General features: G+C 39.7%; 1 protein-coding gene across 5 annotated transcripts in view; it reads left to right on the forward strand.

The window, feature by feature from the left end:
- The window catches only part of KYAT3 (kynurenine aminotransferase 3), a 57,537-nt gene that overhangs the window by 4,937 nt on the left and 31,985 nt on the right, over nt 1–20,615 (forward strand). For 2 of the 5 annotated variants that reach the window (XM_040627066.1, XM_008690628.2), the window contains exons 2-3: nt 1,013–1,112; nt 20,354–20,412. In XM_040627066.1, coding sequence (XP_040483000.1) covers nt 1,014–1,112; nt 20,354–20,412 — 158 coding nt within the window. In that variant the 5' untranslated portion in view covers nt 1,013. Of the gene's footprint in view, nt 1–1,012; nt 1,113–6,778; nt 6,919–13,409; nt 13,439–20,353; nt 20,413–20,615 lie in introns of those variants that run through there. The other 3 variants (XM_040627068.1, XM_040627067.1, XM_040627069.1) reach the window with 3 other exon arrangements.

The raw sequence follows: 20,615 nt of genomic DNA on the forward strand, positions 1-20,615 counted from the left end.
TTTATCAAGTGCCTACTATGTGCCAGAGAATGCAGGGGTAAACACACTAGGTCCCGGCTCATGAAGCATCAAATGAGTGAATGAGTGACCAACCAAAAAACAACAAAAGTGCTTTGCAGAGAATTTAAATAGGCTGATGTGGTGTGGAATGGCTAAGAGGCTGTTGTTTTAAGCCAAGATTTTGTCGGCAAGGTCAGGATTTTATATTTAACCTTTAAGAAACATCCAGTATATTATTTATCACTACTAGAGGTAGAAGTGCCATGCACTGATACAACATTCTTAGAGTAAAACCTTTTAAGTTTCTGTTTACTTGGATGTTTTTTAGAAAGCTGAGTTTTCTTATACTTGTAAGTGGCAGTATAATAATAGAATTTCATATTTCTTTGATAACAGTTTTCCTTATAGGTAGGGATGTAATTCAGAATGCATGCCTGTTATGTAACTGGAATCTGTTGAAATAGATTGCTAGCTGTCTGTGAGATTGTTGAGGAAAGTACCATCTGTGAAAATAACCTAAGATTCATTCATATATTCTTTATATTTGTCAAGGACTTGCTATAATCCTTTTAAAACAACTTACTAAATTCTGTTTCTAACCAATTTACTGTCAAAAATTGTGCTGTTTCACCAGTGACTATTATCCAGAAAATTACAAAATTTGAGTAGCTCCTAGATTGAAATATTCTGGTTTTTATAGCTGCTACAAATGAAACTTTTACTTACTGTAATTTTATGCTCTTGAATAAATTAGAGCCTTATTTTTTGAATTTACAATATCCTTACACATCTCTAGTTTAAAATGACATATGCATAAATTTTTGTAAGATAAGGAGGATTCTATTAGAATGAGTCTAGTGATGAGAGATTACATATAGAAAGAAAACAGCTATCAACAATTTTTACTTCTATTTTATATGAGCTTATGGTCTATTAAGTAGCTGTAAGTGTCTGACAGTGATGTAAGTATCATATATTTTCTTCCTTTTAAAGTTTTTCTTTTATTCTGCAGCATGTTTTTGGCCCAGAGGAGACTCTGCTCCCTTGACAGTAGAGCAAAATTCCTGAAGACAATTTATTCTTCAAAAATCCTTGGACTCCCTGCTTCTGCTGTAGGTATTGCTTAATCACTTTTACAGATAAATATTGTACGTATCCTGCTATGTCAAAAAAAGATACCATTTTTCAGGTACTTTATAAGCCTCTTATTGGAATGAGTATTTCTGTGCTCTGTGAACTGGAGGTATCGTTTGTCCTTGTTAGAGCTGACATTTCCTGAGCTACTGCTTGTGCGTGTATGTGTCAGACACAGTGCTGGGCATTGCAATACTCATTATCTCATCTTTATAAAAGTCTTCAAGTTATGAATTGTTATATTCCTGTTTTACAAGTGGGAAAGTAGAGGCTTAGATAGGTGTAGTAACTTGCCCAAGGTCACAGCTTTTAAGTGGCATAACCGAAGTACCGCCCTCATCCCTGTCTAACTCTGGCACTCTCAGGAGGACATGCCTTGTCTACTCGAGATAGGATATTATAGTGACTATCAGTGCTGGCCCTGTGACTTCCGGTTTATTAAAAAAATATGGCAGATTGAAGAGCAGGTTATGTGAAATCATAGAAAAGCAAACAAATCCAAAATGTGGGTCATAACCACAGGATAGATAACTGACCCAATTTCTTCAATAAGTCAGTGGCATGGGAGAAAAGTGGGAGGGGGTAATTTCAGGAGGACTGCTCTAGGATGAAAAGAGGCTTAAGAGCCTCATCCACCAAATACAATGTGTGGGCCTTGTTTAGGAACTTGATGCAATCAACTGAAATGTAAAAAAGATATATGTATTTTTTAAATTTTTTTTGAGAGAGAAAGAGCACATATGCAAGAACAGGGAGGAGGGACAGAGGGAAAGGGAGAGGTGAAGCATGGAGCCCATTGTGGGGCTCGATCTCACGACCCTGAAATCATGACCTGAGCCAAAATCAAGAGTTGGATGCTTCACCGACTGAGCCACCCAGGCGCCTCTGTAGAAAAGATATTTTTAAAGGCAGTCAGAAAAATATGAATATGGATTGGGTACTAGATGATACTGTTAAAGAAATAAAATCCGGCTGAGAAAATTTGAAGATCTAACTGGCTTTATTAAATGACTCAAGAGCAGGGCACCCATCCCATCCAGGAGGCAGAGAAGAGCCCCAAAGAGTTGTACAAAATGGAAGTTGTACAAGAAGGAAGGTGGGGGAAAAAAGTAATTAGCAAAGGAAAGTAATTAATTCCAGGCCAGATGGCTTTCCCTTAGCAGGGAAAAGCAAGGGGTCTGATCATGCAGATTACCTCATCTTTCTTTGGGGGATGCCAGGGGTCCATGTGGTAGACTCTTTGGCACTAATTGAAAAATTCCTGGCTGACTGGTTAAGACTACATTTCTGGGGGAGGTTGAAAGTGCAATTAGATTAGGTATTAAACCCTGGTTTGGGAACTTGGTCCAAGTGACATCATTTTTGGGTTGTATTTTTCTTTTTAACAATTCTCTCAATTCTCCAGGTAACTGAGAGATGTGATCAAAATTTAAGGCATTAGCACCACTCTTGGCTACCACTCTGAAATTCACAGTTCTCGTTGTTTCTTTGTGTGGTACCCATAGGTCATGATATTCGTGCTTAACCTCTTGATATTCACAGGTCACAACTTACAGTTGACACTCATTATGTCGGTTATTTTCTAGATTCCTTTGATGGTCCACTCATTTGCTTGGTGGTTAGCGGCTACAAACATGCATTTAAAGCTTTTGAGAGAATGCAATTCGTCAGGGAGATTATCATGATTACTATAAGAAGGATAATTCCCAATGTTTGGAGTGCACTTTGAAGCCATGGTCCCAAGACCCAAACCAATCAAAATCAAATAAGTCAAAGAAAGACCACGTGGAAGGAGTCATTTTTTCTGTGATCTCACGTAATTTAGTTTCCACTTCCCAGACCTGCTAATCCAGGCACAGCAGGTGGTATTGACCTCAGCACGGGCACCTCCTTGTATAGATCAGGAGCTGTTATTTTATCAAGGACAACTTTTGGCAGGGAATCTCAAGATCTTTGTTGGGCACCTGGCCCATTAACAACAGGTTCTGCCTTATCTTCCAAAGCGAGGGGAGGTTTCTGATCACATCTTGTTTTCATTAACTCCTAACCAGGAAAGCATGCCCCTGCCAAAAAGAAGCAAATCTAGAATCATGAATGCCTCCTGGTAGGTCTTTTTTATCAGGGGAGTCAACCAATGAGATGTCTTAGTTTGCTTGTGAAAAGTTAGCGGTGCAATTAACTTAAAAGTCATTGCCCAGCTGTGCACCGTCAAGGCATTCGTAAGCCCAAGGGGAATGATAACTGCCACAAAGACACACAAACCATTCCCTTTAGTTGGTGCTATTAATGAATTCATTCGCGGGGATTATTGCATTCACCCTCTCAAGTCTGGGGTCAGGTTTTCAGCGCCTACCAGAAGAAAATCTCCTAGCCTGAGAGAATGAGTTGTTCTAAATACCCTGCAAAGATGGGAGTTGCTGGTGAGATGTCTTGTGGGGTGGGGGGTGGGGCACAAATGTAAGCTAGATGATCACAAGAACGTGGGGGTGCAAATGTACCAAGATTTACATAAGTAGTTGTGTCTCATTGGGTGCGTACACTCATAACTGAAGAAAGATAAAAGCAAGGCTCAGGCTGTTCTGGCTGTAAACGTTGAAATCAGTGGGAGACTTCTGGGGGAGTCTATTGTAATTTGCAGTAACATTAGGAAAAGATAAATTAGTCATAGGGAGGACCAGGGGATCTCTAGCGTCATGGACAGATTGGAATCTTTGATGACAAACATAGCAATCTGAAAGATTACCACCACCATCCTCCCCCTGCCCCCCAAGCAGTGGCCTGGGAGATACGCATGGGGGCGTTACCTTTCTAAGCTAATGCCGAAGTAAAGAAAGAGGAGGAAAAAAGATTTCATGTTAAAGTATGAAGTCTTGATCTGGCGTCTTGGGCAGAAGCAGTTCACCTTGAAGTGAACTACTTGTCTTCCGTTGTCAATTTGACTTAGAGGTCTCCAGCATCTGTACGGGACCAGAGGTCAGGTGGGGCCATCTTTAGCTGTGAGATGTATATGCAAGGCTCAGTCCCCTGCAGTTTTGCAACAGTGTCAGTGGTCAGGAACATTTGGTAAGGTCCTTTCCAATGTGGCTTGAGAGCTTCTTTTTTTTTCCCATCCCCCAAATGGTGCTTCCAAAATACCTAGTCACCAAGCTCCAGACTGACCAACAAGATCCTTTGAACTGGGGTCAGAAAAAGTTTCTGTAACCTGTGATGGTAGGCTTTACCAATAACCACTAAAGGCCTAGAGTAGCTGGTCATACTGGCATGAGGGCAGAAGGGATCATACTGGCAAGGGATCAGCAGAAAGTTGCATGCCAATAGACTTTGGCCTACCTATGGAGTGAGTGTATGTTTCCCAAGGGTGATATTGTGAATTATCAATAGCTAGTAGCAGCACCTTAGTTAACCAAGGGAGTCCAGTAGTTTGAGCAAGCTTAGAGATTTGACGTTGGAAAATTCCATTAGCTCTTTCAGCTTTGCCAGTGACTGAGGGTAATAGGGACAATGATAATTCCAAGATGTGTGTAAGGCATTTATTAAAGCTTGTATGATTTTCCCAGTGAATTGGGTACCCTGATCACTAGAAATAATGAAAGGTATACTCCAAGTGGGAAACGTTTTCTAACAGTTTCTTTGCCATGGTGAGGACATTAGCCTTGCACCAGGGGAAAATTTTAGCCAGCTGGAAAACATACAAACAATAACAGGAACATATTGAAAATCCAAGAATGGTGGCAAATTAATGAAGTCCAGCTGCAGGTTGTTTAAAAGGTCCGGAGGGAGGAGGTTTGAGGTGTCTGGGAACAAAAATAGGTTTTCCAGAACTATGGACCTGACAGGTTAGACATTGACAGTAAACTATTTTTTGAAGTCTTGTAGAAGTCTCCCCACCAGAGTTTATTTATAATTTGAGTTATTTTAAACATACAATGGTGGGAGAAGAAATGTAAAAATCAAAAAATAGAATTTGCTGAGCAGCTGGGAAGAACCAAGCTTCTTGGGCTTCCCATATCCCTGACTGTTCATTGAGCTTACAGCCATGATTTGCCCATCCTAATTTTTCTGATTCAGGAGCAGACTGTTGCCATGTCGCAAGGACATTAGGATGGCAGGTCTGGCAATAAGAGGTTATTTTTTTAGAAGCAGAATGGACTTTATCCACATGTGCCACGACCTTTACAGATTCTCTTGCTGCTGCCTCTGCATGAAAGTCAGCTGGGGCATTTCCCTGATAATCAGGTTTGGCCCTTTTAGTGCGTGTCTGTATTTGAGGGCAGCAACTTCAGAGGATAGAAGAGCAGTGAGGTCATATACTTGTTCATTTTTGATTGAGGTCCCAGTGGACATGAGAAAACCCCTTTGTTTCCATAGTGTTCCAAACTCATGGGCGACCCCATGACATATTGGCCAGCATATAAATATTACCAGTTTGCCCTTTTGATAACCAGCACAGTCTGGTGAGGGTGTGGAGCTCAGCTTGTTGGGCCGTTTTAGCTTGCGGGAGATTTCCCTTTCCAGGTAGTTCGTATTGGGTGGTAGCAGCATAACCAGCCTGGAAATTCCCCTTTTCATTTTTACAGTATGACCCATCCACAAAGAAAATTAGATCAGAACTGTCAAAGGGGTGTCCCTTGGATCGGGATGTGGTACCATGAAATGGGATGTTAGTACCTCCTGGTCGTGGGGCTCACCTTCATTAGGAAGGGGTAATAATGTGGCAGGATTAAGAATGTTACAATATTTAAGATGAAGATCGGTGGCAAAAGCAGAAGGACTTCATGAGACTAGCCTGCTTGCAGAGAAGTTTAGTTAATCTAGAGTTAAGAAGGCTTTGGGCAGCGCCTGGAGTTTCTAAGTAGACATCACTTCCAAAAGGTTAGCTCTGCCGAGGCTTCTCCCAGCTGAAGCTGCAGCTGTAGCCTTAGGCAGCGGGCGTTGTTGGGAGGACCTGAATCAAGTTGCACGGAATAATAGCATGTTGTTTGTCATGTTCTCGCAGGAGCATCCCCAGGGCTCGGTCATCTTTTTCCATGTATAAATAAGGTGAAATGTTTTGACTAGTTCATTAGCCCTAGGGCAGGTGGCTCTTCTAAGGTTTGTTTGTTTCGGAAGTGTGTTCATGTTGACATTTCCAGGGAAAAAGGCTCAGGAACCAACATTTGAGTAAGTCCGTAAAGTGGGGAGCTACGTAAAAATTAGGAGCCCATAGTCTGGGACGGCCAGCTAGACCTAGAAATCCATGAAGCTGTCACTTTTTTGTAGGCCTAGGGAATTCCTGGATTCGTGTAATTCTTTTTGGAGATAGCTGGATCCCTTCAGCACTTAGATTATGACCTAAGGAAGAACAGTGTCTAGAGATGATTGTTATTCTCCTTCAGATACCTTATGTCCTTTTCAGCTAACTCTTGTAGCAAATAAATGGAATCTTGTATGGATGCCTCATTGGTAACAGAGCACGGCAAGAGATCGTCCACGTGTGTAAAAAGGTTGATTACATGGGGAACTGGAGGATACTTATATCTCGGTGGAGCAGTTGGGAGAGATAAGAAGGGGTCTTGGAATACAACTGGCCACATGTATGGTTGATTATTCTAAGTGCTATAAATTCTATGGGTTTTGACAAATGTGTGACATGCGTCTGTTATAGCATCATACAGAACAGTTTCCTTGAGAAGTCCTTTTAAAGAAGGCTATGTTGAAGAGAAGAGACAACACATCATTAACAAAAGCAAAGCGGAAAACCAGTATGCTACAAACTGCAGTCTGAATGACTAAACCTTAAATAAGGTTAGTCTAACCAAGGGTAACATGATGTGCTAGTAGGAGTGGGTACTCCATGAGACATCTCACCAGCAAGGTCTCCTTTCTTCCTTTTTTGCTTCTTCCCTTCCATATTTCTCTCATCTATCTACTAATTCTATTCTTTGGCTTTCTGCCCATCAAAAACAGTTATTTTATAGCAGCTGAAACAAAAACTTTCCCTTCTCCTTCACACTGTCCTTCCCTAAAGAAATCACAGCTCTCTTTTTTTGACATGAAAATATTATCTATTGTACAGTTAGTACATACCCAAGTCTCCTAACCCTATTTGGTGTAAGTCACTCATCCTCTTTGTGTCTAAGAGAATCGTTTCCACTTTCTAAGTGGATACTGGGTGTTAAGTGAATGGTATGTTTTCCACTACGGATTTAACTTAATCATCATAGCAATTGCATGGGGCACACATTCATTTTCCTTATTAAAAAATGAGGAAACTTGCATTTCAGAGAGGTCACATAACCTGCTGCTTCACACAGCTAGTAGTTTCGATGTTTGATTTCAAAGTAAGACCTACCTGGCTTGAAAGGTCTTTGTATTAAATGAGATTGGAAATTTTAATTGGAATATGGGCATATATTACAGGGCAGAGAGCTTGGCAGGGCCTGAGATCTGGCTTTATGTATCTTCCTGGTACCAGTACAGAGCAGAAACCCAAGACCTCTTGCTCAGTCTCAAATCCAAATTTCCAAGATTTGTCCTGATTAGCTTAGCCTAACTCTGTCCATCCCTAATCTAATTAACTTTAGGGGCTTGGGGGTTGGGATTATATAGTTTAGATAGGCCAAAGGGTTCACCCCTGTAAGTATAGGGGGGGTCAGTAAACTCATACAGGATATTGGCTTGGACCTAATTTTCAAAGAGAATAAATCAGGCTTTTCTTTTCTTTCTTTCTTTCTTTCTTTCTTTCTTTCTTTCTTTCTTTCTTTTTTACTACCTGAGTCCCATATTTTTGGCATTCCAGCCATATGTTTATTCTGTCAGTTCCCAGGTTTGACAGAACTCGTTTCCAATAAACTTGTTTCTCTACAAGTATTATTAAAAGATAATTTTCAGAAAAGGGTAAAATCATGCTCATACAAATATAAAAATGAATATATATTAAATATTTTTATTTTATTCATATGAGAGAACAACACAAGTTAAAACCAGTTCAAAGGAAAGTCAAAAAGCATAAATTTATATGTAATAAAGAAAGGGAGTTGCAGATGAAGGCAAACCCATTTTTCCACTGGGTGGAAGGAAGTCAATCAAAATTTTAGAACCAGAGTTTGCATGTCTATCAGTTATCGTCAGTCTGCAAAGGTGCAAAATATGTCAAAGACCAATTTTAGCTCTGCTAGAATTAACCCTGTAAGGGTGTGCTGTAGCCACTGCATATTCTCCACTAAAGAACCCATTTTTTTTCTGCAACATACTGTCTCTTAGAAGAGATTGAGATTCCTTCCCTTTCACTCACTTATTTAGTCAACAGATATCAAATAGCTACAGCATATCGGAAACAAGTAATTATAAAATGAAACAACTATATATGTTGCTTAAAAGTTCCAGTTAAATATGTGTGCCTTTGAGTTATAAGTTGGATTTTTATATAATTAGATTTTCCCCTTGTATATCTGAAGTCACCAGTCCCTGCTCTGTGTTTCCACATCTGAGTTTTACTTTCGGTTCTTCTACCATTGCAGGAACCTTCTGTGCCATCTAGTGGCAAAAGACTGTTTTGTCTGTTTTTTTGGAATGTATGTATAATCATAACTTGGAAGACGGCAGGATCTATGAGGTAACTCTGTTAGTGTCTGCTTGCTGGAGGAGCATTTTGTCCAAAGGGAGAAAGAAGACATGATTTCAGAATGCTCTGGAACCTTTGTTTTTAAGTATTTTTTTCCATTTTTTAATAGATCTCTGTTTTTTAGAGCATTATAGGTAGGTTCAGAGCAAAACTGAGCAGGAACTAGAGAATTCCCATATAGTCCCTGCCCTCCCACATGCATAGCCTCCCTTTTTATTGTATCCGCCACCATAGTGATGCATTTGTTCCAATCAGTGAACCTACATTGACACATCATTGTTACCCAACGTCCATAGTTCATACTAGGGTTCACTCTTAGTGTTGTACATTCTATGGGTTTTGACAATGTATAATGTACCTTTATGGTATCCTGCAGAATAGTCCTGTCTTCTGGCTGTTTAGCCCTCCTTCCCCCTCCCAAGCCCTGGAAATCATTGATCTTTTTACTGTCTTCGTGATTTTGCCTTTAAGATTCCCCCATGTGTTGTCTCTTTGCTGAATAGCTCATTTCTTTTTAGCACTGAATAATATTCTATTGTCTGGCTGTATCACAGTTTATCCATTCACCTAATGAAGGATACCTTGGTTGCTTCCAAGTTCTGGCAATTAAAAATAAAGCTGCTATAAACATTCACGCACAGGATTTTTTATGAACATAATTTTTCAACTTCTTTGTATAAATACCAAGGAGAGTGATTGCTGGATTATATACTAGAAGTATCTTTAGTTTTATAAGAAACTACTCTGGCAGCTTTTTACAGTCAGTTTTATCAAGATACAATAAACAGCATCCATTTAGAGGGTAAAACTCAGTGATTATTTAAAGATGTATATATTATGAAACCATTGCTAAAATCAACATACGGAACATGCCCATCACCCCTAAAAGATCCCTCATGTTCCTTTGCAGTCCATCCTTCACTCTGTTGATTTGCTCTGGCTCCATAGATTAATTTGCTTTTTAAAAAATTATTATTTTAGGGATGGCTGTGTGGGTCAGTTGGTTAAGCCTCTGACTCTTGATTTCAGCTCAAATTATGATCTCAGGGTTATAAAATCGAGTTCTGCATCCAGCTCTGCAGTGAGCATGGAGCTTAAGACTCTCCCTCTCCCATGGATGTGAGGGCGATCTGGCTGCGACATCTGTCACCCCATTGATCGCCAGGGTTGATTCAGCTGATCTGGCTGGCTAGGCGGGTGTCCCCTTCCTCCCTCACGGCTCCATGTGCATCCCTCCCGAAGCTGTGCGCTCGGTCGAAGAGGACGACCTTCCCCGCTAGAGGAGGACCGTTCTTCGGTCAAGGGTATACGAGTAGCTGCGCTCCCCTGCTAGAACCTCCAAACAAGCTCTCAAGACTCTCCCTCTCCCTCTCCCTCTGCCCACCCCCATCCCCAGAAATAAATAAATTAATTGATTAATTAAAATAATCTAAAATTATTATATTAATTGGATTATATAGTATGTACAATTTTGTTTATCATTTTTTCACATGCATAATAATTTTTAAACTTATGCACGTTGTGATGTATCAGTAGTTCATTCCTTTTTATTTCTGAACAGTGTGCCATTATATGGATGTACCTTCATTCGTTTACCCCTTTACCTGTTAATGGACTTTTACATTGTTTCTAGTTTTTTGCTATTGTGAATAAAACTATTATGAACATTTGTGTGCAAGCAGTTGTGTAGCCATACATTTTCACTTCTTGTATGCTACATTTATGTTTCATTTTTAAGCTAAGTAGCTTTCCAAAGTGGTTGTACCATTTTACATTCCCACTAGGGTTGTATGAGTTCCAGCTACTCCACATCCTTATCAACACTCAGTATCTACAATTTTAGCCGTTCTGATGGGTATCTAGTAGTACCTCATTGTGGTTTTATTTTGCATTTCCCTAATAACTAATGACATTGAAGATCTTTTATGTGCTTTTGGCCATTCATGTGTCTTCTACAAAGTGGCTGTCAAATCTTGTTTGCCTTCCTATTGAGTTGTAAAAGTTCTTTATGTATTCCAAATAGTAGTCTTTTGTAAGATATGTGTTGTAATACTTTCTCCCATTCTGTGGCTCACCTGGCAACTATTTAAGATTTGTGAGCCCACTGAATGATATTGTAGGGGAGGAAAAATATAACTCTATCATCCACCCTCCTAGGTTTTCTGACTGAGGCCCTGCAAATTAGATTTACAAAAGACAGATTAACAAGAGTAAAACAAATATAGCTAATTAACATATGCATTGTACATACATACAGGAGAGCTCAGTGATGAATAACTAACTCAAAGGGGTGGTTAGAACTTGGGCTTGGATAGCATCTTAAGAAAGAACAGTAAATTTATAGAGAAGTGACAAGACAAAGGGAAAGGGGCTTAGGAATGGAAAATAAGGGTAGTTTTAGTAAGTGTTCTTATGTAGACTCCTCTTGTGCTATTTCATCTGATAAGAGTCTAGAATTGTCTCTGGTGATTGTCTTGCCTATCCTGGTAGAGAGGGGAGGGCAGAGAGTTTTTCTTGCGTCTGCTTCTTCTCAGTTGCCTTCAGCTCAAAATGGTCCTTATGTCAAAGTGGCATATTTTGGGGTGGCATACTCTGATTTTCTATAAAATCAAAATAGATTTCATAAATTTTTTTAAGTCAAGCAATATTAATAATAAACATTTTTTTTTAATGTTCCTCATATGCCTCTGCACTATGTGCTTTACATGATGTCTCATTTAATCCTTCTAGCTGTCCTATTTTGTAAACACTATTTTTATCTCCAGTTTGCAACTAAGGAAATGTGGGTTTGGTCTTTAGTCACCATACTATATGTTATCAGGTAGATTGTGTTTAATAGTCTCCTATGGCCACTGTAACAAATTACCACAAACTTGATGGCTTAATTACACAGAAATTTATTCTCAGTTATGGAGATGAGAATTCAAGATCAGTATCACTGGGCCAAAATGAAGGTATCATCAGGGCCACACTCCCTCCAGAGGCTCCAGGGAATAATACGTTCCTTACTTCTTCCAGCTTCTGGTGGCTGCTGGTACTCCTTGGCTTATGGTCAGATCAGCCTAATCTTCAAGGCCAGCATCTTCAGATCACCCTCTGCTCTGTCTTCACATGGCCTTTTCCTCTGTATGTGTATGAACTCCATCTGCTTCCTTTTAAAGATACCTGTGATTATATTTAGGGCCCACCTGGAAAATCCAAAAATAATCAAGACCAACTCAAGACCATTAATTTAATCACATCTGCAAGGACATAAGGATATATATTGCCATATAAGGAAATAGTCACAAGTTCCAAGGGTTAGGATGTGAACATCTTTTGGGAGGTCATGTCTGAGTCTACCACAGTGGGGATTATGGAGAAGATCATATCAAACAGGGGAAAGAATTTGAATTAAAGTATAGGAAACAGGGGTGCCTGGATGGCTCAGTCGGTTAGGCATCCAACTCTTGATTTTGGCTCAGGTCATGATCTCACAGTCATGAGATTGAGCCCTTTGTTGGGCTCCAGGCTCAGGATGGAGCCTGCTTGATATTCTTTCCCTTTCCATCTGTCCTCCACCCCTCTCACGTATGCGTGCACTCTCTCCTTCTCTCTCACTCTTAAAAAAAAAAAAGGCATGGGAAACAGAAACACCATGAATGCAATTAGAGAATGGCAGGTGGCTCTGAGCTGTTGAATCACTGTATGAGAAGGGATAGCATGGTGGGAGAGAAGGCTGGAAATAGACTAAGGGCCTTGAATGCCACTTTTGAATTTGAACTAGGTTCCGTAGTTTGAGGAGAGTCACTGAAGGTTTTAGAGCGGAGTGGTAGCCCAGTATCTGTTTTAAGTTCATAGCTCTGTAGCACTGAGGGATAGGTCGGAGGGAGGATGCCCTTGAAGTAGTTAAAAATGAGGATAGTTAAAAAGAGATGGGATTTCATTCACGTGTTCAGAAAATACTTATAAATACCACCTGCCAAACACCACTTTCGTTGCCAGAGACACAGCACTGAACAAGATAAGTCCTTGAGGTTTTTGTTTTAGTGAGCAAGATAGATAATTAAGAAATAATAATTTCAAATAGTGGCAAATGTTGTAAGAAAGTTAGAGAAACATGCTAACATTCTTGGTGGGGCTAGTAGGAGAGAGGCGATGACTAATGTTAAAGCATGTAGTTTTAGAAGCCCTCTCTGAGGAGGGTGTATTTTAATATTTGTGTGCGTGTGTGTGTGTGTGTTTAACCATACAAATATTTATTTATATAGTAGGGAAAATTCATTTCCATCTCCTCCAAGACACCATGAGGTCTGACCATACACACACACACACACACACACACACACACACACAGAGCTTCCTTGCTACACACCAGTTTCCAAGTGGAGGAGGAAGCCATTGCTGTTCCAGCCTTCACCCAAGGAAACAAAGGCAGGGCGAGGCAAGGTGGAATCTGGGCCTAAGAGAAGGGCATTCCAGGCAGAGCACACAGCAATTGCAAACTCTTTTATATCAGCAACTTTGCTGCAGTACCAAAACCCACAAAATCTTACCTTCTTAGGTCACTAAACATTTTATTCTCACCCATGTTATATGTAGGCTACAAATCAGTAGTGGCTTTGCTCCAGGTTGTAGCTCCACTCTGTATCTTTTTATTCCAGGACTGAGACTAAAGGAGTAGCCCCTATCTGAGACAAAGTCTTCTCATAGCAGAGAAGTGTGAGTATAAGCCATAACCGTAGTATGAGCCAAAACCATGCACAAGCACTTACAGCTTCTTAGACATAGTATATGTCACATCCACTCACACGCCATTGACCAGAGCAAATCACATGGCCAGTCTGAGTCACTCCTTCCGAAAAGGAGTGGTGAATACTATATAGAGTAATATAACATATGATAGAAATAAACTGGGTGTGTTTGAGGTATAGAAAGAAGAAAGGCTCAGTGAGAATAGGGAATCTTGGTTTGTTTTGCTCACTGATCTAGTCCACGCCGAAGAGTACCTTGTGCACAATACATATTAAATAAATATTCGTTGCATGGATGAACGAAAGCCAGTGTGATTAGAATGTAAAGGAGACGTGAGACTGCAGTCACTAGCAATGTATCAGTCAGTAAGAGGAAACTTAATTTCACCCCTGCCTTAGAAATTGGTTCTATAGCCGGCTCTCTCCCTTGGCTCTCTGTTCCAGCAGTAGAAGCTTCAGCTCCACATCTTTAGCTCTGCTACAGGTTCGGGGTGTCTACAGCACTCTCCCTATGAACCTTCCCATTTAGACACACTACCATGGCCTGAGACCCCTCCCTCCTTTTAAGAACATCATCAACTCCTGTTTCTCTGGAAAATGCTCTTTTCCCCTATTCGAACCATGTTTTTCAATAGAGGCTACTGTCTTATAGAGGTACTATCCAGGGGTATTGACAAGTTCTGGCTCAGGGAGCATGCCTGGAAGAACCAGGGGATTGTGGAGTCAGGTCTATACCATTACTTGATTGGGTAGTGAGCACACTGAAAGACATCATCCAAAAAAAGGGCACCATTATTCAACTGCATCTCTACACCTCTCATGATCTTGCTCTAGACTGCTTTTGCTAGTATTTTTTCATCATGGTCTTAACAACCATACTAATATAGTACTTCTTAAATTCTTGGAGAAATGCCACAGTTTATTAGCCAAAGCTAGGCCATTCAGAACCCTTCCCTAGAATTTTCAAAATTGGGATAGAAAAAGCAACTCTCAGTCCCTCTCGTGGTGAAACTGGGAGGTGTGACTGTGTTTTTGTCTCCTGTGGGGAAAAGCAGACCGAGATTGGGTAGAAACATAGATGAAGCAGAGCCCTAGTGAGGTTCAGGTTTCTGGCTTCAGTTACCCTTAAGCCTGGCCACACTTCTTTCCTTATCATGGTGACACAAGCTTTCTGATAAATTCCCCCCTTTTGCCTAAACCGTTTTTGATTGCGTTTCTAAGAGAGCTGAGTAACATAGCTTGGGAGCTTCAGAGGCGTCTATGCAGTGATCTGTTTCTCAGCCTCAAAGCTGGAAAAGAATATAACAAAGTTTCTTTTCAGTCAGATTAGGAAACAATCAACTTTCTGGCAAACTCTCAAACTGGTAAAGTGTCCAATTATGCAATTTATTATGCAATTATATGCAAAATTTCTTATTTTTTAAAAGATTTATTTATTTATTTTAGAGTGAGAGAGAGCACAAGAGAGCTAGCATGGGGAGGAGCAGAGGGAGAGGGAGAGAGAAGCCTTAGCAGACCCCTCACTGTGCCTGATTCAGGGCTTGATCTCACAACCCAGAGATCACCACCCCAGCCGAAACCAAGAGTTGGAGGCCTGACTGCACCACCCAGGGGATGGCAAAATTTCTTTTTAAAATAGATCTGTATTTAAAAAGAAGACATTTAGGAAGTAAGTGCTAAGGAAGAAGGGAAATGATACTAAGTGTCATCACTGTGTTTGTTGGAACATCAAATTTTATACCTTACATTTTCCATAAAAGTAAATCAAAACTTGTGTGTTTAGTTAGTTTAGCTGGAGCTAGATGACTATATATTGATGATATTTCATCATTCTTGTGATAATAAATACTTGTGTTATAGTAGGGCATTCTCCTCCACATCAAACTTTAAAACTGAAGGAAACAGAATAGGAACCCTATAATTAAGTGCACAGTAGAAACACACTACCTATAGTTGCAAAACATTGGAAATAACAAATTCCCGAATGATAGGGAATGAATGAGTAAAGAACCTGAAATAACATCTGCTAAACAAAGGTGAAAATTTTATGACTAAGAAAATTTATAAAATGTTTAAGATACTCTGTTAAAAGGCAAATGTTTAACAAATTACATGTGAGGGCAACTAGAAATACCTAATTCATAGATCTGAAAGATAATGAATGTTTTGGCTGCTCCAGCAGCCAGAGACCACCTTAGAGCGGTGCCCATTGTATTGTTATTTACCTTCTCCTCCAGTCTAGTGTTGAAGTCCTGGGGTCTGTTTCTCATATCTGATTATTGTCTTCACCTCTCCAACCATTAGCTTTGTAATTTCTGCTTCTGACCTTTTCTTGCATTCTTTATCTTTTTATGCTTGACTTGGCCCATACTTCATAGACACTCACAGCCTCAGCTTCCCCAGCTTTAACCCACCATTTGGGTTTGTCTACACCTATCCTATCTGACCTAAAAGTGGCAGTCTTACAGTCAGAGTTCTCAAAATATATACAGTTGAAACTTTAGTATGCTAGTCTTAGGATAATGGGTAATATTTTTTCTTCTTTCCAGGGTTTCCTTGTTCCAGCACCACTGCAGTAACCATTTTAGAGAGAATTAGCAATAACCTTTTTTTCATCTCTGCCAAGAGTGGCACCTAGTGGTCATTCTTCAGAACTGCACTTTTCAGCCTCAAGTTGACAAAAAAAGATGCTGCTTATTATTTCAGTAGCATTTTTGTGTTTATAAAATAGCACTGCAATATATGTATGCCAGACATTAATTTACCTGGGAGAAGAAACCAGCTCATGGAGTAGCTGGTCCAGAAATTATATAGGCCCTGTAGATTTCCCATCATACACCTGAGGCTCATACTTAATTCCCCATAGGATTCCAGGTTTATTTTCATTTTATAAGACTGGATCTGCTCTAGATAGTAATTGTTATATAGTGAGCATATCATCTACTGCTGAATCTTGATGGGGTTTTTTTTGTTTTTGTTTTTTTTTAAAGATTTTATTTATTTATGTGACAGAGAGACAGCCAGCGAGAGAGGGAACACAGCAGGGGGAGTGGGAGAGGAAGAAGCAGGCTCCCAAAGGAGGAGCCTGATGTGGGGCTCGATCCCAGAACGCCAGGATCACGCCCTGAGCCGAAGGCAGACGCTTAACGAGACTGCGCTACCCAGGCGCCCCTGAATCTTGATGTTTTTAGACACTATCCAGTGTCTTGTAAATGTTCATCACTGTATTAATTTCTTCTGGCTGCCTTAACAGAATATGACAAACTGAGGGGATGAAGCAACAAACCTGTATTAGTTCACAATTTTGTAGGCTAAAAGCCCAATAGTGAAGTGTACCAGGGTCGGTTTCTTCTGCATGATGTGAGAAAGTCTGTTCATGCTTTTCCCCTAATTTCTGGTGGTTTGCTGTCAATCTCTGGCATTCCCTGACTTTCAAAAATATCACTTTCGTCTTCCTGTGACATTCTCCCTGTATACCAGACTGTCTCCAAATTCACCCTTTTTATAAGGATACTGTCATATCAGATTAGCCTCCCCCCAACCCATGACCTTAATTTAGCCAACTATATCTACAATGAACCTACTACCAAATAAGGTCAGATTCTGAGGTAGTGGGTGGTAGGGCCTCAACATGAATTTGGGGGGCTACACAATTCAACCCACAACAGTCATTGTACCTCCAGACTTCATTTCTGCCATGTTGGTATCAGGCATAGCAATGAATTGCTTCAGCCAATACAATGTGAGTAGAAGTGGTATGTGCATATCTAAGCAGAATTTAAAATTTTTTTCTCTCTGCTATGAAACTGACAGTATTCCAAAAAGAGGCTATTTCATCAGCTCATGTCTCAGAGTGACAGTGACATGGAACAAAGTAGCAGCTGACCTTCAGTCAGTATGTAGTATGAAAAATAAATAAACCTTTATGATTTTAAGCCACCAAGACTTTGGGGTCATTTGTTACTGAAGCATATATTAACTTAAGCTGACCGACACAATAAGTACTTAAGTTAAGCCAACTGATACCATAAGTTCCTTTCTAATGTGTGGATTTTTTTCATTTATCAGATATTTGTTGAAAAATTACTGTGTGCTAAGCATAGTTCTATGTGTTGGACACTGTGATACTTAATTTTATGTCAACTTTGCTCGGCCAAGGAACCCAGATATTTGTTCAAACATAAGTGTAGATGTCTCTAAAGGCATTTTTCGAATGAGATTAACATTTAAATCAGTAAATTTTAAGAAAATTGCCTTCTATAGAATATGGGTGGGCCTGATCCAATCAGTTGAAGGCCATAAGAGAAAAAAGACTAAAGTTTCCCCCAGGAAGAGGGAATTCTGCCTCCAGAGTGCCTTTAGACTCTGAGCTGTAACATCAACTCTTCTTGGGTCTCTAGCCTGCTTGCTGGCCTGCTCTGCAGATTTCAAACTTATTGACCCTCACAAGTCACACAAGCCAATTCCTTGGATCACTATACATATATGCACATTCTATTGGTTCCGTTTCTGTGGAGAAACCTGATTAATACAGACACATACCGATGAATAAGCTAGACCTAATCCTCAGGGTTTGCAGTCTGAGGAAGTGGTATAGATAAATAAACAGGAAAATTACAGTGTTATATAGTGAATGCCTGAAAGTACTCTGTGTGATAGGAGTATGTAGGAAGAATATATAACCTTGAATTAGGGAATCAGAAAACACTCTCTGGAGGAAATGAAGTCTAACTTGAGAACTGAAAGTGGCGAGTGAATTAGGAATTAGCCAAGTGCAGAGACAGGGAGGTGGGGAGCAGGGATCGAATTGAGTACAGAACATGCATTCTCAACAGGGGCATTATTGCCCTCAAGGGGAGAAAATTGGTGCTTGGCAGGTGAAATGAACCATAGCTATTACAATGTTTTGTGACCTTGTAAAGCTCAGTCCTATCTGACAAAACTCCTTAATGTATGGGGCAGTAGGGGAGATGATTAGAAGAAATATCTAAAAGGTCTCCTGATGGGGGCAGTGATGAAAAAGAGGTTGGGAAACATTGGTGTAGAAAGACCACTAAGGTAGAGGAATTTGAAATATTAAAATGGTTAAGGCATAGAGGTGGGAAGGAACAGAGGCGGGGAGGTTGTGAGAGAGAGGCTGCTCTGGACACAGATTTTAAAATTAAATCTGGTAATGTGTTTTGCCTTCAATTATCTAAATATTTTAAGTAAAATTGACTTTGTGTCTAAATGATCTGCTGAAGACTTTTCTCACCTGTTTGTGTATGAATTTGTACTCTGTGTTTGCAGCCACATGCTAAATGAATCATTAAGTTTTAAACATTTTAATGGCAAAGGACAATTGTTAAAATATTTTTTTCTGTCATTCTGGGACTTTTTAGTTTTATAATTGTAGTTTCTAGAATAGCATCATGTGGGTACTTAATCATAATGCTATTCTGGAAGGCACCTTAACCTCTGGAGAATTTGCATGTGATGTATTTCACTGGAGTTTCAAAGATTAAAAAATATGAGAGTAAAAAGATATTTTTCTTGGTTCCTTTGTTGGAATAGAATGAGAACAATGGTCTATTTAATAACCATTATCATTATCTTCCTCCCAGATTGAATTAAAATTGCTTTAATATTCTATTAGGAAAATCTTTATAAAAATGCTGCCAATCATTTTTTTTCCCCAGCCGCTTGGTAACAGTGAACTCAACGCTAATTCGGTGCTTTGGGGAGATAGTATAAACTTAATTTTAAAATCTAGAGAACTAACAAATTGTATGCTGTACCATAATTTTAACTTTTAATATTTTTCTACCATGGCCCTAGCTTGCTTGGTGTAAGGAGACCTGATCTAAATGTCTAATACACTTTTGTTAGGAGGCAACATTCTGGTAATATTTTTTATAAGGTCTTGTTTAGTAAGAGGCAGTATATAGAAATAGATCTGGGGGCGCCTGGGCGGCTCAGTTGATTAAGCATCCGACTCTTTATTTCAGCTTGGGTCGTGATCTCAGGGTTGTGGGATCAAGCCCTGCGTTGGGGGTCTGCACTCAGCGTGGAGTCTGCTTGACATTCTCTCTTTCCCTCTCCCTTCCCCTGCCCCTTCCCCTGCTCATGCTCTCGCTCTACAAATAAATAAATAAAATCGAAAAAAAGAAAAAAAAAAGAAATCGGAGTATGTATTCTGGAGTCAAACTGCCTGGGTTCAAATCCTGAGTTGAATCTGTTGGGTTTAAATGTTCCTAGCTTCCGTAAACTTGGGCCGATGTGTAAAGTTCTATAACCTTATCCTCTTTACCTCACTTTGCTCCTATGTAATTAGGGGTAATAAGAGAACCACTCCATAGGGTTGTGATGAATATGAAATGAGTTAATTATGTACAACACTTAGAACAGTGCCTGGTACGTACTCAGTGCTCGGTAATGTGAGCATTATGATTTGGGGCTCTCCATTGAGTAGTTTTAAAACCATTTGTGGAGTGCTTCCTGTGTGCCATTCAAGGCATTTACTTGTGGAATTGTTAGTACATCTTACCTAAAATGATCTTCAGAGAATGACTCAAGGTATTTTTTTAAACTGACTTTTTTTAGTATCATTATTGTTCTCTTCAGTACATTTCAGGCCTTCAGATTGGTTTATTTCTTTAGGCTATTTTTGTTCCTTTGTGAGAAGATAAACATCTAAGGATCGTAAGAAAAAGCACTTCTTAGGGCAGTAGGTGGGAGATGATTCCACTTCAGAATTTTGTATTGGAGTCTGGCATTTGTCATTTTGGTACCGCTTTTTCCATGGTGACATAGGGAAAAGGTAGAGTTACCCATGATTTTCTGGCTTTTTGAATTTTGATTAAAGAAATTTTTTAAAAAACCTTTCAATATTTGTATCTTTCAGAAGATGTCTTTGAAAATCACCAATGCAAAACGAATCGAAGGCCTTGATAGTAATGTATGGTAAGTACCTTAGAATAAACAATAATAATTTGGTGAAGCTTTTTTCCTGCACATTTTGATATTCCTAGTTGGGAATTGTTAGCCTCATCTATAGTCCTCAAATAAAGGCATTTATTTTAACTTATTCATTAAGTGAAATTGGCAGGAAGTTACGGATCCATACACGGATTTATTCACCCGGTACGTGTGCTCAGCCTGCGAGT

Source organism: Ursus maritimus, unplaced genomic scaffold (assembly GCF_017311325.1).
Source record: "Ursus maritimus isolate PB19 unplaced genomic scaffold, ASM1731132v1 scaffold_12, whole genome shotgun sequence".
In the NCBI taxonomy this organism is placed as follows: Eukaryota; Metazoa; Chordata; class Mammalia; order Carnivora; family Ursidae; genus Ursus; species Ursus maritimus.